A 17,043-nucleotide genomic window follows, 5' to 3' on the forward strand; every position below is an offset into this window, starting at 1 on the left:
TACACCAAGATATTTTATATTATCTGTGGCTATTGTGAAGGGTGTTATTTCCCTAATTTTTTTCTCAGCCCATTTATCATTCGTATAAAGGGAAGGCTACTGATTGAGTTAATTTTATGTCCAGCTATTTTGCTGAAGTTGTTTCTCAGCTGTAGATGTTCTCTGGTCACTTATATATACTATCATATCACCCACAAATAGTGATACCTTAACTTCCTTTCCAACTTGTATCTCTTTAATCTCCTTTTGTTGTCTAATTGCTCTAGCTAGCACTTCAAGCACTGTATTGAATCAATAGGGAGAGAGTGGGCAGCCTTGTTCCTGAGTTTAGTGGAATTGCTTCAAGTATCCTTTTAATTTGATATTAACTGTTGGTTTGCTGTTTATTGCTTTTATTATGTTTAGGTAAGGGTGTTGAATTCCTAATCTCTCCAATACTTTTACCATGTAGGTGTGTTGTCTAGACTAAAGCCATCTGGCCTTGGGTTTTTTTTTTTTTTTTTTGGTTGGGAGTTATTTAATGAATTACTTCTTTTTCCTTAGGGGATATGGGACTGTTTACATAGTTTACCTGCTCTTGATTTAACTTAGGTACATGGTATCTGTCTACAAAGTCTTTCTTTTCATCTAAATTTTCCAGGTTTATTGAGTAAAGACTTTTGAGGTAAAATCTGACGTTTTGTTCTTTTTATTTTAATTTCCTCAGTTTCTGTTTTTGTGTCTCCCTTTTCATTTCTGATTTTGTTAATTTAGATACTGTCTCTGTGCCCTTTAGTTAATTTGGCTAAGGGATTATCTATCATTGATTTTTCTCAAAAAACCAGCTTTTCATTTTGTTGATTCTTTGTATCATTCTCTTTGTTTCTAATTAGTTGGTTTCTGCCCGGAGTTTCATCATTTTCTGCTGTTTACTCCTCTTGGGTGTATTTGCTTCTATTTGTTCTGGGGCTTTCAGGTGCGCTGTTAAGTTACTAGTGTAGGATTTCTGTATTTTCTTTATGAGGGCACTTAGTGCTGTGAATTTTCTTCTTACCACTACTTTCATTTTGTCCCATATGCTGGATATGCTGTGTCTTATTTTTTCATTGAATTCTAGAAAGTCTTTAATTCCTTTATTTCTTCCCTGACCAAGTAATGGTTGAGTAGAGAACTCTTCAGTTTCCATGGGTATGTGGGCTTTCTGTTGTTTTTGTTGTTATTGAAGTCCAGTTCATGGTGATCTGATGGGATTTATGGGATTATTTCAATCTTCTTGTATGTGTTGAGGCATATTTTGTACCGATTATGTGGTCCATTTTGGAGAAGGTACCATTAGATGCTGAGAAGAAGGTTTATTCTTTTGTTTTAGGGTGAAATATTTTGTATATATCTGTTAAATCCATTTGGTTCATAACTTCTGTTAATTTCACTGTGTCTCTGTTTAGATTCTGTTTCAAGGACCTGTCCACTGATGAGAGTGGGGTGTTGAAGTCTCCCTCTATTATTATGTGGGATCTAAATATGTTTTGAGCTTTAGTAAAGTTTCTTTTATGACTATGGGAGCCCTTGCATTTGGAGCATAGATGTTCAGAATTGAGACTTCATCTTGGTAGATGTTTCCTTTGATGAATATGAAGTGCCCTTTCCCCATCTTGTTTGATAACTTTTGGTTGAAAGTCTATTTTATTGGATATTAGGATGGCATCTCCCACTTGTTTCTTGGGACCATTTACTTGGAAAACTCTTCTCTAGCATTTTACCCTGAGGTAGTGTCTGTCTTTGTTATTGAGGTGTGTTTCTTGTATGCAGCAAAAAGTTGAATCCTGCTTGCATATCCAGTCTGTTAGCTTATGTCTTTTCATTGGTGAATTGAGTCCATTGATGTTGAGATACATTAAAGACAGGTGATTGTTAGTTCCTGTTATGTTTGTTGTTGGAGGTGTTATTGTGTGTTTATGTTTCTCTTGAGTTTGTTGTGAGATGATTCATTTCTTGGTCCCCGTCCCCCCCTTTGGTGGTTTTTTTCTCCTTGTGTTGGAGTTTTCCTTCTAGAATCTTCTGCAGGACTGGATTCATAGATATTTTTTAAATTTGGTTTTGTCATGGAATTTTTTGGTTTCTCCATTTATGATGAGTGAGAGTTTTGCTGGGTATAGTAACCTGGGCTGGCATTTGTGTTTTCTTTGGTTCTGCATGACATCTGTCCAGGATCTTAAGAGTCTCTGTTGAGAAGTCTGGTGTAAATCTGATAGGTTGGCCTGTATATTTTACTTGGCCCTTTCCCCTTATAGCTTTTAATATTCTGTGCAATTAGTGTTTTGGTTATTATGTGATATGAGGATTTTCTTTTCTGGTTCAATCTATTTGGTGGTCTGTATGCTTCATGTACATTTATGGCCATCTCTATCTTTAGATTGGGGAAGTTTTCTCCTATGATTTTGTTAAAGATGTTTTTTTGGCCCTTTGAGCTGGGAATCTTTGCTTTCTTCTATTCCTATTATTCTTAGGTTTGGTCTTCTCATTGTGTTGGGTTTCTTGGATGTTTTGGGATAGAAGTTTTTATGCTTTGTATTTTCTATTGTATTTTCTTGGGTATTGTACGCCCAAGATTATCTACTGTGTTCTATTGTATTCTGTTGGTAATGCTTGCATCTGTAGCTCCTGTCCTCTTTCTTAGGTTTTCCATTTACAGGGTTGCCTCTATTTGTGATTTCTTCTTTGTTCTTCTATTTCCATTTTTAGGTCTTGGACTACTTTGTTCATTTCCTTCACCTGTTTGATTGTGGGGTGGTTTTTTGTTTGTTTGTTTGTTTTTTATTTCTGTATACAAGCCTGCTGTGGTTGGAGAGCTGGATTCTGCTGGTGTGTCTTAGTCAGGGTTTCTATTCCTGCACAAACATCATGACCAAGAAGCAGGTGGGGAGGAAAGGGTTTATTCAGCTTACTTCCACGTTGCTGTTCATCACCAAAGGCAGTCAGGACTGGCTTAAGGAAGTCAGGAAGCCGGAGCTGATGGGATGCGAAGGCCATGAAGGGATGTTACTTACTGGCTTGCTTCCCCTGGCTTGCTCAGCTTGTTCTCTTATAGTATCCAAGACCACTAGCCCAGGGACGGCACCACTCACAATGGGCCAGGTCCTCCCTCCTTGATCACTAGTTGAGAAAATACCTTACAGCTGGGTCTCATGGAGGCATTTCCTCAACTGAGCCTCCTTTCTCTGGGATAACTTCAGCTTCGATCAAATTGACACACAAAACTAGCTAGTACAATTAACCCCTTGTCAACTTGACACACAAACACATTGCTATTAAGCCTCAACCCTTACTTTCTTATTCATCCCCAAGATCTAAACTTTGAGTCCCACAGTCTTTACATATTAAAAGTTCAATCCCTTTAAAATATCCAGTATCTTTTAAAATTCAAAGTCTTTTTAAAATTCAAAGTCTCTTAACTGTGGACTCCACTAAAATACTTTCTTACTTCAGAAGGGAAAAATATCAGGGCACAGTCACAATCAAAAGCAAAATCAAACTCCAACTGCCCTATGTCTGGGATTCACTCATGATCTTCTAGGCTCCTCTTGGGTTACTTCTCCAGCTTTACCCTTTGCAGCACACAGCTTGTCTTCTAGGCTCCACTGCTGTTGCTGTTCTTGGTGGTCATCATGAGATGCACTGGCATCTCCAAAACACTGCTGTCTTCCACTGCAACTAGGCTTCATCAACAGACTCATAGGCTCTCTTCATGGTACCAGGCCTCAACTCCTTTGCATGGCCACTTCAGTCCTGGGCCATCAATTCCAACTGAGGCTGCCCCTTCACCAATGACCTTCCATAGCTTCTCACAGTGCCCTGCCTCAGCTGCTCTTCGAGACCCCTTCATGCCTTCAAAACCAGTACCACCTGGGTGACTCTTACATACTACCAGGTCCAGCCACAGGAGGAGGTACAACCTTGGCAACTCTGGAACACAGCCTCTTTGTGTTTCAGAAAACACTTCCCAGAAGATTCACCTCAATGATGCTGGTCTCTTCTTAATCACCACTAATTTCTTAGCTCCAGCTGACAGCATCAATAGTCCCAGTAATACAAAGGTTTCACTTTAGCAGTTCTGGTGTCTTGTTAATCCCAGCTGACTCTTCAGCCCCAGCTAACCAAAACCACAGAATCTTCACAATCAAAACAGCAACAGCCCAGAAAAGAGTCTTTAATCTTCCCTCTGAAATTTCACAAGCCAGGCCTCCATCTTCTGCACTGTTCTCAACATTGTCTTCCAAGCTCCTACAGAACATCCCACAGAACTCTTAACACCCAATGGCTCTTCTAGCCCAAAGTTCCAAAGTCCATCCATCCATAGTCCTCCCCAGAACATGGTCAGGTTGTCACAGGAATACCCCACTATGCTGGTACCAATTTGTCTTAGTCAGGGTTTCTATTCCTGCACAAACATCATGACCAAGAAATAAGTTGGGGAGGAAAGGGTTTATTTGCACTTGCCATCTGGTTGTCTCTGGAGTTAACTGGCCTGTGAGTCTCTATCTAGAGCTTGTCTCCTGTGTCCCTCAGTTGCAGCAGATCTCCTGGGAGACCTGTAGACTTGGCAGCATTGAGAATAAGGGGCAGACAACCTGATCTGCCCCTAGCACAGGAGCAGACTGGAAGGGAAATGGTGTTCACACCAGCACTCCAATTTTTATTTGTATAACTGGCATTAAATCAGTTTCCCTTCTGTATAAATTCATTTATCAAATATGCTTTCCTTCTTAGCCTATTACCTCTAATATCATTCTACTATTCTGACACACCTGATTACTAACTGATACTGAATTACTATTAATTATTCCAAACTATCAGTTTAACATTTGACTATTTCTGCATATTCTTTTTACTCGTGACTTTATTCATAACCTAATCAGTCATAGAGTTTTCTTCATGATCTATACACTCCAACCTCTCCTAAACTATTTTTATCAAATACCTCCTTTATTTTTAATTTCATTAATTATCTTTGCTTCAACCAACAACTTTATTGGCTGAGAAGACATAGGTATTATATCACTTTCTACCAGCAAACAGTGCAGCCCTGCAAGCAGTGTTGTGTAATCACAATGGAGTCATTAGATTAGTTTTAGCTACAGCATGAATCTTTGTAAACATCAACTCCTGAGAACTTCAACAGATTTTTTTTCTTACATCAACTTAACTCCTCTCCTAGGCCTTCTAATTCCAGCCCCAGGAAAATCAGCACAATTTACTATCCGCTCCTGACTCCCATCAACCACAGAGGCCCTTCCCCATCTCAGCATTCCTCTCATTCAAGTCCTGTAGTTGTTTCAGGAATCTTCTTAGTAATCAGACTTTACTCACTTGAAATAACTACTATTGTGATACTTGTGTCTTGAGTCACTACCCACATTGTTCACAGCCATCTGTGCAATTACTAAAATGACATTTAATTTTTTTTAAACATTTCGCACATTTAGCCAGTTAGGCCTTACAATAGTAGCTTTAGGTGTAAGTCAACCCTCTCTAGCTTTCCTTCACATCTGTACACACATACATTCTTCACAGCTATTCAGTTTCATGTGCCCAGGGTTCACAGCTTTAATGCTGAACAAGACATCTGGAAAATGGGTGACTTAATAAAAGCCCTTCCTTTTACATCATCTTGTCTAATTATCAGTGGACTTGCTTTAACTGGCATACCTTCCTTACAGGATTTTACCCCAAAACCCTAGTCATTGAGGCCAGTAACATCTAATAACCAATTCCTGAGCCTTTGTCATATACTACCAAGTAAAATCGACAGAAAATTCAGTGTGATTTTATTAATTCTATAGACTTTAGGAGTATTAACATCTTAAGATATCAAGTCTTGCAATTAAGTAGTCTTTAGAACCATCTATTTAGCTCTTAAAGTCTATATTTTTTGTCTTAATAGGCATATATGTACTACAGTTATTTCCAAATATCTGATATTTGGAATTCTATTGTAAATAGTACTGTTTTTAAATATATTCTCTGAGATACTGACAAATAAAAATACAATTGACCCCATATGTATTAACCATATTGCTAATAACCCTATTCAGCTCACCCATTAATCCTAGATTCTTTCATTTTTTACACATCTGAGTAATAATTTAACATATTAGTTTCAATCCTTTCCTGCCCCTTCCCCATTCACCCCACTTTTTAAAACCCATGTTATACTACTGTGCAAAAATGGTGCTAAATTCAGCAAGGTAGAGTAATACTTGTCACCCAGCATTAAAGAGCAAGAGGCAGGAAGAACCTGAGTATAAAGCCAGACTAAGCTACATAGTGACACACTGTCTTGCCACATATGGCCCCCTTGTGGTGATCATAGGATAATTTTCAGGAGTCAGTTTTCTCCTACCACCAAGTGGTCAGGCTTGGTAGCTATTGCCTTCACTACTGAGCTGTCTTGCTGACTGTGTTAAAGCCCTTAGAGCAGACCTAGCATAGTCTATACTCAGATATTAGACTGCTCCTACTACTGGTTTGCGAGGCTAGTTTGTTCTGCCTTCTAAGACACAGTCTTCTTGATTTGTAGCACCTAACCTGGGGTAGTCTATAAGAGTTTCTGATCTATTGAACCTGGATTCCTTCCCATCTTGGAGGTTGTGGTGTTCAGTGCACACTCTTTCTCTGACTGTTATTCTTTGTTAAGAATTGTAGATTTTAGTACCTAACAATGTTTGTTGACCAGCAAACAAACATTAGATTTTATTCATACTTCTGTAGCTACTCTTATAGTTGCCTTCTTTCTATTAATGTGGTTCATACATTCTTACAAGGCTGCTCTAGTAAACTAGAACTCTAACCTCTGATTCTTTAAGTCATCAAAACTACAATGTTTTCTGTGGGAGCTATCTGTGTCTGTTTCTAGTCACATATCCTGCCTGTAGTTCAGAGTCTCATTTTCATGAATATTCATAAGAGGCCACTCTGGTTCCATGCTCTATTAAGGCTGGGTGCTGAAGCCCATGTGCTATTTCCCATTCGTTCTTCTATTTAAAGTACTTTTTTTTCCAGCTAAGAAATTCTTTCTATTTTCATTTTTTCTTTATTTATTTTTACACTCCAGATTTTATTACCTTCTCCATCTATCCTCCAACTGTTCCACATCCCATACCTTCTACCTGCCACCTCCCTACCATCTCCATGAGGACATCCCCACCCCATCAGACCTCTAAACTCTCTAGGCCCTCTAGTCTCTTCAGGGTTAGGTGCATCTTCTCTGACTGAGTTCAGACCCAGGAGTTCTCTGCTGTGTATGTGTTGGGGACCTCATTTCATCTGGTGTATGTTCCCTGGTTGGTGGTCCACTGTCTGAGAGATCTCAGGGGTCCAGGTCACTTGACATTGCTGATTCTCTTACATGGTTGCCCTCCTTCTTAGCTTCCTCCAGCTTTTCCCTAATTCAACCAGAGGAGTCAGTAGCTTCTGTTTGTTGGTTGGGTGCACCTGTCTGCATCTGACTTTTCAGCTGCTTGTTGGGTCTTTTGGAGGGCAGTCATGATAGGTCCCTTTTTGTGAGAGCCCCATAGTCTCAGTATTGGTGTCAGGTCCTAGGACCTTCCCATGAGCTGGATCCCACTTTGGACCTGCCACTGAACCTTCTTTTCCTCAGGCTCTTCTCCATTTCCATCCCTACAGTTCTTTCAGACAGAAAGAATCCCTCACTTGATGCCCTGTCTTTCTGCTGAAGGTGAGCCCTACAAGTTCCCTCTCCCCACTGTAGGGCATTTCATCTAGGGTCCCTACCTTTGAGTCCTGAGAGTCTCTCACCTCCCAGGTCTCTGGTACATTCTGAAGAGTCCTCCCAACGTCCTTCCTCCAGAGGTTGCCTGTTTCCATTCTTTCTGCTGGCCCTCAGGGCTTCAGTCCTTTTCCCCCACCCATTACCAGATCGTGTTCCCCTCTCCCCCCCACCCCTTCTCCTTTCTCTCCCATGTCCCACCCTCCCTCCCTCCCCTGTTGTGGTTACTTTCTTCTCCCTCCCAAGTGGCACTGAGGCGTCCTCACTTGGGCCCTTCAGCTTGTTGAACTTTTTTGAGTTCTGTGGACTGTATCTTGGGTATTCTGCACCACCACCATCACCTCCTCCCCCTTCCCCCTCCCCCTCCCCTTCTTCTTCCTCCCCCTCCTCCTCTTCCTCCTCCTCTTCCTCCTCTTCTCCTCCTTCTTCTTCTTTTCTAATATCCACATACTAGTGAGTACATAACTGTGCATATCCTTTTGGGTCTGAATTACCTCACTCAGAATATTTCTAGTTCTATCCATTTGCCTGCAAAACTCAGAATGTCCTCATTTTTTTTTCAATTTCTTCAGAGACCTGAACTTCTTTTCATACAGATCTTTCATTTGTTTGGTTAGAGTCACACCGAGGTATTTTATATTATTTGTGACTATTGTGAAGGGTGTTGATTCCCTGATTTCTTTCTCAGCCTGTTTATCCTTTGAGTAGAGGAAGGCAAGGACGTCCTCATTTTTAATAGCTGAGTAATATTCCATTGTGTAAATGAACCACATTTTCTGTATCCATTCTTCTGGGTTGTTTCCAGCTTCAGATGAGTCTGCTATGAACATAGTGGAGCACGTGCCCCTGCAGCATAATAGGACATCTTTTGGGTATATTTCCAAGAGTACTATTGCTGGGTCTTTAGGTAGATCTATTTCCAATTTTCTAAGGAACCTCCAAATTGATTTCCAAAGTGGTTGTACCAACTTGAAATCCCACTAGCAATGGAGGAGTGTTTCTCTTTTCCCACATCATCTGAGGTTTTGATCTTAGCCATTCTGACTGGTGTAAGGTGGAATCTTAGGGTGTTTTGATTTGCATTTCTCTGATCACTAAGGACTTTGAACATTTCTTTAGGTACTTAACAGTCATTCAAGATTCCTCCTTTGTGAATTCTCTGTTTAGTTCTATATCCCATTTTTTGATTGGGTTGTTCAGTTTCTGGTGGTTGGCTTCTTGAGTTCTTTATATATTGTAGATATTAGCCCTCTGTCAGATGTGGGCTTAGTGAAGATTTTTTTCCCCAATCTATAGGTTGCTGATTTGTCTTATTGACTATGTCTTTCACCTTACAGAGGCTTTCCAGTTTCATGAGGTCCCATTTATCAATTCTTGATCTTACAGCATGAGCCTTTGGAGTTCTGTTTAGGAAAATTTCCCCAGCGCTCATGTGTTCAAGGCTCTTTCCCACTTTCTCTTCTATTTGATTGAGTGTATCTGGTTTTATGTTGAGGTCCTTGATCCACTTGGACTTTTGCATTATGCAAGGTGGCAAATATGGGTCAATTTTCATTTCTACATATAGACAGCCATTTATTGAAGCATTGACCAGCACTATTTATTGAAGATGCTTCTTTTTTTCCATTGTATATTTTTGGCTTCTTTGTCAAAGATCAAGTTGTGTAAGTGTGTGGTTTTATTTCTGGGTCCTCAATATTATTCCATTGATCAACCTGTCTGTTTCTGTACTAATGCCATGCAGTTTTTATCACTATTGCTCTGTAACAGAACTTGAGGTCAGAAATGGTGGTTCCCCCAGTTCTTTTATTGTTAAGAATTGTATTTGCTATTCTGGGTTTTTTTTGTCTTTCCAGATGAATTTGAGAATTGCTTTTTCCATGTCTTTGAAGAATTGTGTTGGGATTTTGATGGGGACTGCATTGAATCTGTAGATTGCCTTTGGTAGGATGGCATTTTTACTATGTTAATTCTGCCAATCCTTGAGCATGGGAGATCTCTCCATTCTCTGGGATCTTCTTTGATTTCTTTCTTGAAAAACTTGAAGTTACTTTTAAGTAGACATCAGATTATATAGTTATATAAATGGTATTATTATACCATGAAATCAAGACATACCACCTACCAAAGCATATACAGCTATTACTGTTTTCATTCAATATATAATCAATACAATTCCAGAGTCCTATATGGGGGTGTTTTCCCGGTGGTATTTCTGGTACAATTACTACATTTGAGTCCTAGCAGAAAATAGATGGAATTTCCAAGAAGGAAGATTTAATAAAGGGATGGTCTATAAAGTTTTGGTCAAGATACAAGGAATCTGTAAAGGATAGCACAGGTACCCTAGAGCTGGCAACTATTAAACCAGTTACACCACCTTAAAAGGAGATGTGGAAGGAAAGGTAAGATCCGGAAAGAAAATACATCCATAAAACCACTTTGAGAGAAGGAGAAGGCAAGCTCTGTGACCTTCACAGAGACACAGCTAAAGGCAGGGAGCTTTCTTTGCATCATAGTTGCCATTGTCAGCACCCAATGAAAACCAAAGAAAAGGAGAGGGTTTTTTATTTATCCAGGTGAGGCTTTTAAATGCCAACAGCAATGCTAAACTATAGAGGACACATTATTCTGTGAGATGTGAGATTCATTCCCCAAAGACTCTTGGGATAGAAAGTAGTTCCCAGTGTAATGGTGTGAAAGTGGTGGGTGGGTTGGCACACGGTAATTATATTGTGGCCCAGGGATTGCCCCATAAATGAAGGAATGTTGTTTCAGGAGGCCAGATCAGATTGTATGGGTCGAGACTACAAATAGGTGGTTATAAGTCTGTCTGTCTCTTTCTGTCTCTGCCTCTGTCTCCTCTCTCTCTCTCTCTCTCTCTCTCTCTCTCTCTCTCTCTCTCTCTCTCTCTCTCTCACACACACACACTCACACACACACACACACACACACACACACACACACACACCATCTTCTGGACACACTCCCACTATTGTGAAGTCACCTTGCTGTGAGATCCTCACATGTTCTTGAACACTCAAAACTGTGAGCTAAACTTCTTTGTAAAAAAATATCAAGAGTCAGGAGTTTTGTTACAACACAAAGCAGACTATAACAAAGGATTTAAATTTTTTTTTTTTGCTTAGTATACTTTTTAAACTTAAAGGAAATGAAAATATATCCTGATAAGCTTTTCTTATACCAGAACTAAAGATCCAATCAATACTTAAAAGGAAAATTATAAGAAATGTGAGAAATCCTTGTGTTATTTTTACACACTTCTCCAGGGGAAAGTGATTTTTGTAAACATGTTGACCACCATAGAGTTCACAGGAATAATAGAATTATTTTAGTGCTTACTCTGTGCTGTCCTAAAAATGACAGACATCCAAGCTTATTTATATTCATCGACTCTTCTAAATACTTTTATTAATGAATCTACATACACATTTAACAATTCAATATAATAAATAATTTCAGATAAATAGTTTAAAACATTTTTGAGCCCTTGGGGCTTACAAAAAGAATCTTTAAAGATCCATATTTATCATCTGAAGACTAGTAGTTACAAAAGATAGTAAACAATACATCCAAAATAAATATAAAGTTAAATATTTAAATAAATAAAAAGCCTTGTGTGTTATAAGTAGGAGGCACATAATTACTGAGTCATTGTTGAGATGATGCTTTGACAGATGGCTATCCATCTCCTCAGAAATTCCACCACAGTTGCTGGCTCATCATCGAATTGGCACTCAAATTTGTTTTCAGAGCCCTTCAAAAAGAATATAAAATTTTAGGCTGAGGTAGTTTACATACAATTATTCTTCACTGAAGTTTTTAGGCATTTATTTTAACACTGGTTAAATATATTAAACATTCTCATTTCTTGAATGGTCAAAATTATTGGGTTATGATTTATTATGATACCAAATGATAAGAGCATAGAAGGAAAGCTTTTCAAATGAACGTTTGAATGAAAACACTGAACACTTGTGCAAAATCCAATTGTTTGACCTTTTTTTCTCCGGTAAGTGTCCACAGCTATGCATCAGCTTAACACTTCAGGAATGAAGAAGTGATGCTTGTTATATGTTCTTTGCTAAATCTTAAGATTCTATTATTCTATTCTTTCCCCCAAGTCAGAATGGGAACAACCCAGAGTAGGTAGGACAAGCATCTATTGGGGAAAATTTGGAGAACTTTGTTATAAATAGATATACCCCGATATCAATGCAGATGAATCACAAAGTTTGTACATGTATAGATATTATAAATTTGTTCTGTGGATTAGCTTTTTGGAAGCTAACCCTCTTTGCTAAAGGAGATATTTTAATTCTGTTTTTAGGTGACAAGCTGAGAAGGAAATATTTTGACAAATTTATGGGATGGCTTTTCCAAATCTGACTAATTCCTTGTAAGTCAAATGAGGCAGAATATTTCTTTTAAATAAATATTGCTTTTCAAATAAGCTGCTGTGGTCTTATATACCCTCTTTACATAGCTACTTGAGTGTCCTAATGTCTTGGATTTTTAATTTTTAAAAATCTGTGGCTCTTTAAACACACTTTTCTAGTTCTCAGGTAGCTCTAAAGTTTGTACCATTCATTAGGGGTAAATTTTCTGATGTTGACCATAGATTTTAGAGCACCCTTCTTTGCATAAATAAGGATTCAAGCCTTTCAACATCTAGATGACATATATCTCTGCCTCTTTTAAAAACCTCAAATGGAAACAGTGTACTGAAAATGTGACTTTGGTTTGCAAAGGACTAGCCCACACCCTCCTGGAGGCCTGCTGCTACTGCCTCACCAGAGTCTGTGATTGTTGTGCATTTAAAAACAAAGCCCTGGAGTGGCCTTTCTCTGTCCCCTCTGCCCATTTTAAAGGCTGCCATTTTTGGAGACAAATTTCTCTGTTCTTCTATCAATACCAGCACAACTTCTCTGGAAAAACTTTTCAGATAATTCTTCCTGATCTGATAAACGTGACAGCAACAAGAGTTGCTTGTTTCATGTGGAATTCTACTCAGTGCTTTCTCTCACATCCAGTTCTATGCTAGTGTGGGAGGGAGCAGGGTGTTCTTGCTCCTAGATGGTAGGTGGGAATTCTAGCATCATCCTGCAGTGGAAGGATTCACTTGAACAGTGGCTTTAAACTTTAGCTGATTAAATGCATAGAACCTGACAAAAACCAGAAATGGCATGCCACTTAAAAATGCATTTCTTCTCTATTTTATTTCCAGATTAGCAAATAAAGCCACACCTTACCTTTAGTTTTACAACAGTTACTCTGATATTGCTGATGAAATTTCCAGCGTCTTCCAAGTGAAAGCTTTTGCTTTGAGTCAAATCCAACACACGCTGCAGAGCTCCGAGTTCATTTTCCAGGCACTGAAGATGTTTCAATTCTGTGGCCTAGAGGAGTAATAAACTTAACCGTCATCTCAGTTCAGCATATACTGAAGAGCCAGAAGTTAACCTGTAGCTTCTCTAATCAAAAGTAGGCAGCACATAGCTTTTACCACTCCCTGTTCTCAGTGTGAAGAAGGACTGAAGTAATTGGTGCCATAAATTTAGAAGAGCATAAGGTTCACATTAACTATTAGACCACTCTAGTAAGTTCTGATTCCCTTAGGCTTTGTAAAAGTCTGTATTTCCCTGTCAAAATGCATAGCACAAGTTGAGAATATTTTTCCAATATACAAAGAATTCTGCAAAGTTCACATTCTACATTCTAATATGTAATCCCAGAGTTGAGAATCACAGAATGGTAAGGGACAGGACTCCTTGGATGCCAACTGTCATAGACCTAAATCTTGCAGATTAGGTTATCATGGCCCCAAATGATAAGTGTCAAGATATCCAGGAAGATACATATAATATTCCTTAAATTTATAATTCTCTGCAATTACTAAAGATGAATTTTTAAAAAACCTATTTGTCAAGGCTAGAAAGATGGCTCTAAGGTAAAGATACTTGCCACCAAACTTGATGATTTGAATTCAATCACAGTGACCCACCCACATTGTAGAAAGAATGACCCATTTCCTATTTTACCTCTGACCTCCACAGTTACACCATAATACACATGCATTTCCACACAAACAAATGAATAAATGAATAAATAAATAAATAAAAATAAACTTTGAAATCTATTTGTGCCAATTAAAAAGTCATAACATTTGAAAAGAACACTTGGAGAATTTTTCAGATGCATTTCTGAAATAATGTTTAAATGCATATATATCATAGATATATACATATACAGAGAATATTATCTAGTTCTATAGTACACTATGATTTCTGTAAAGTCAGACACTTTAAGTCTGCAATGAACTGGGTTATCTCCATTCTACCAAGTCTCACAATCTGTGTCTTCCCCATGGCCACATGAACAGGGGAGCAAGAGTGGCCCAGTCAGTCACTCCTTTTCATTAACCATAACCTTTGAATTACATGCTTCTATTGTTTTTAAAATCTTACATACTGAATGGAGATTAAATAAAAACATGAACAGAATTTACCACATTACTCTTGTTTTCAATAATTATTGAAAAAACTTAGATTTCTAGAAATTTTACTACTTTCTAAATTAACATCTCTGTTGTCTCTAACAATCTTTAGAGGAAGAGGTTTGACTAGACAACACATAGTTCCTGACTTGTCTGCTATTGACCTTCCAACTTGTTGTATGATGTGTTCTGGGTATTCATTGTGGAGCTCCTTCCCTCACAGAACACTCCAGCTTTTTATTGTTGGAGTTGAAAGTTATATGACTCTAATTAGGCTAGAGGAACAATTGGGGTCCTTCCTTTTCATCTCCATAGAACAGCTAGAGGCAAAGCTCCCCAAACTCAGTGGGAGTGGGTCAGTTGCCTCTTTGTCCCCTTACATCTCATTTTGTTCTAGGCTTGGATTTGTTTGGGACAAGCTCTTTCTAGCACCAAAGTTGTCCATCCTCTTTTGACTGTCAGGATTGGAGCGAATTTCTACCCTTGATGTAGTTCTAGGAGCTTTGGTAAGCTGTTTTGTACCATACAACATTTCTGCCTCCAAAGGAGACCAGAAAAACCTTTCAATATTGAGAGCTAGTATGGTGTAGCAATATTATAGCTCTCTAGTTCCACTGGTTAAAAAGAGACTGTATAAGTCCAAAATTGTTGTATACATCCTGGACGTTTCCTTCACTAACACTGATAGAGTGTTTGTGTGAGGTTGGCTAGGCACTGCTGTGACACCGGACAGGCGATAAGCATAGCTCAGCTTGGATCACTGAAGTAAGTAGGGGAGTGAGCCTAGGCAACTTCCTGAGGCCCTGAGACGGAGGCCCTCGCAGGGCTGGGCCTCCACTTGAGATTATCAGCCTAGAATCTGAATGCTGCCTATGCAGTTCCTCAAAGACGCAGTCATAGGAGTCTTTCTTAAAACAGTGACCTGTTTGTAAAAGGAGACCCTCTACAGTCAGTTTTGACATTTTACAAGCTAAAATAATGCATCTCTCTCAATTATCCCTAGGGCAAGCATAAAAGAGAAATCAACACAGTCTTTAAAATATCCCAGGATCAAAATGCAGTTATTTTGCATTTTCTTCTCATTCCCTCTCCCAGCATATAAATACATAGGAAAAATGTAGAGAAAACTATTTAAAAGAAGTGCCATTATCAGACAGGAATTTTTACAGAGAAAGATTGAAGAAACTTTTTTTTCTCCAGATGAGATACTATTCATCTGATCAGTGAACATACATGCATGCTATTTTGAATTCATTAGAGAACCAATTGAACATAGAAACCCACTCACCTGCTTGGGCAAGTAAAATTTAAACGTGAGCATCATGGGGAGTTTCAGATTCTTGTAATTCTGAGAAAGCATAACACATTGTTATTAAAACACACCCTTTGGCAAGAAAGCTGAAGATAATGCCTACAGACGGGACAGCACTTACATCGATCCCTCTCAGGAGCACCTGTAAGTCCAGCAACAGCTGCTCCAGGTGCTGCTGTGTTTCCTTTGCAGGGCTTGAAGTGGGTGCGCTGTTGACAAGGAGGACAAGCGTCAGTGCAACACAGGATGCGAGCTGCATGCTGTACATGCTTGCAGGACTTCAGGTCACTGTGAGGAGTGATTAGCAAGGGTGATAGGCAGCTCTTCAGCATGGGAGGCAATTTATACTGTTAATGCTGGAAAAATAGTATGGGGGTGTCATAATGTTTTACATATTACACATATTTTCAGAGTCTACCTGTGTAGCAGAAAGCATTACCTTTGTTTTTCCTCTTCTGATGACTCTCTGGAATTTCTTTAAACCCCCATACACTGACTGAATGGATTTAGGTGAAATCCCTCTTGGTTGGGTTAGCCCACACTTAGGTGGCAGTTTTAATTCATATAATGAACGCCTTCTGTATGAAACAAATTTTCCTTTTTGGGGTGGAGATACAAAAGTAACTCATGAAAATGCTCTCTTTGTCAAAACTTGTCAAAACCATCCTGAACCTGTAAGCAGCTTGTTGTGGTGGACAAACGCAAAAGGAGATAGATGAAAAGAATAAATCTTTTAGATTTGTTGATTAGACAGGAAGAATATTGGTTTCCTGTTTCAAGATGGTTTCACCTTCTTATCTACACGACGAGCTAATTGCACACAAGGTGATAGATGGCTTCATACAGCTAGCTAGCCAGAGAAATAGTAAGATAAGGACCCCTAAAATGCTGGTTGAGCTTGAGGTAATATTTGTTGTTTTAAATTTAATTTAACATGTTTTGTGACAATTTAAGTGTCTTGATGTTTATTGTGCTTTTTAAAAAGAGTATGATCTCCAACAAATTCTCAGGAAGGATTGCATCTAAGGATGTTGGTGCTATTTTTGTATGTTTCAAGTTGCACTTTCATTTTTTAAAAATATTTTTGAGTTTGCATGCACATGTGTGCATTTATGCATGAGTGTGTATGTGTGTACACATGTAAATGAATGTGTGTATAAGCATATTTATGTACATGTGAGTGTGTATGTGTACATGTGTGCTTGTGTATAAGTGTGTGTGCACATGTATTTGTGTGTGTGTACTGTGAGTGAGTGTGTGCCGAAGTACACCTGTGGAGATCAGAGACCACCTAGTTACTTCTATCACCTTGTGTGACTCAGAAATCTAAACTCAAAAGTCATCCAGTCTGTGTGCCTACCTTTACCACTAGCCACTACATAGCCTCTACCACTGAGCCATCTTGCCAACCCTCTTCCTTCTTCATAAATGTGAGTTTATCCTAAAAGT

The 17,043-nt window shown here is 38.8% G+C and overlaps 2 protein-coding genes across 6 annotated transcripts in view; one reads left to right on the plus strand and one right to left on the minus strand.

Annotated features, from left to right (window-relative positions):
* Adad1 (adenosine deaminase domain containing 1) overlaps nucleotides 1–14,301 on the plus strand; it is a 58,166-nt gene extending 43,865 nt beyond the window's left edge. For 2 of the 4 annotated variants that reach the window (XM_087619243.1, XM_087619253.1), the window contains 2 exons: nucleotides 12,117–12,185; nucleotides 13,014–14,301. In XM_087619243.1, the coding sequence (XP_087475369.1) occupies nucleotides 12,117–12,175 (59 nt within the window). In that variant the 3' untranslated portion in view covers nucleotides 12,176–12,185; nucleotides 13,014–14,301. Of the gene's footprint in view, nucleotides 1–12,116; nucleotides 12,240–13,013 lie in introns of those variants that run through there. The other 2 variants (XM_087619250.1, XM_087619267.1) reach the window with 1 other exon arrangement.
* Nucleotides 10,736–17,043, minus strand: part of Il2 (interleukin 2) — a 41,999-nt gene continuing 35,691 nt past the window's right edge. Inside the window, exons 2-5 of one of the 2 annotated variants that reach the window (XM_087614424.1) lie at nucleotides 15,716–15,803; nucleotides 15,571–15,630; nucleotides 13,039–13,185; nucleotides 10,736–11,543 (exon numbers count right to left, since the gene is read on the minus strand). In XM_087614424.1, the coding sequence (XP_087470550.1) occupies nucleotides 11,430–11,543; nucleotides 13,039–13,185; nucleotides 15,571–15,630; nucleotides 15,716–15,803 (409 nt within the window). In that variant the 3' untranslated portion in view covers nucleotides 10,736–11,429. Of the gene's footprint in view, nucleotides 11,544–13,038; nucleotides 13,186–15,570; nucleotides 15,631–15,715; nucleotides 15,877–17,043 lie in introns of those variants that run through there. The other variant, NM_053836.1, reaches the window with a different exon arrangement.

This window comes from Rattus norvegicus, chromosome 2 (genome assembly GCF_021556685.1).
Source record: "Rattus norvegicus strain SHRSP/BbbUtx chromosome 2, alternate assembly SHRSP_T2T, whole genome shotgun sequence".
NCBI classification, from domain to species: domain Eukaryota; kingdom Metazoa; phylum Chordata; class Mammalia; order Rodentia; family Muridae; genus Rattus; species Rattus norvegicus.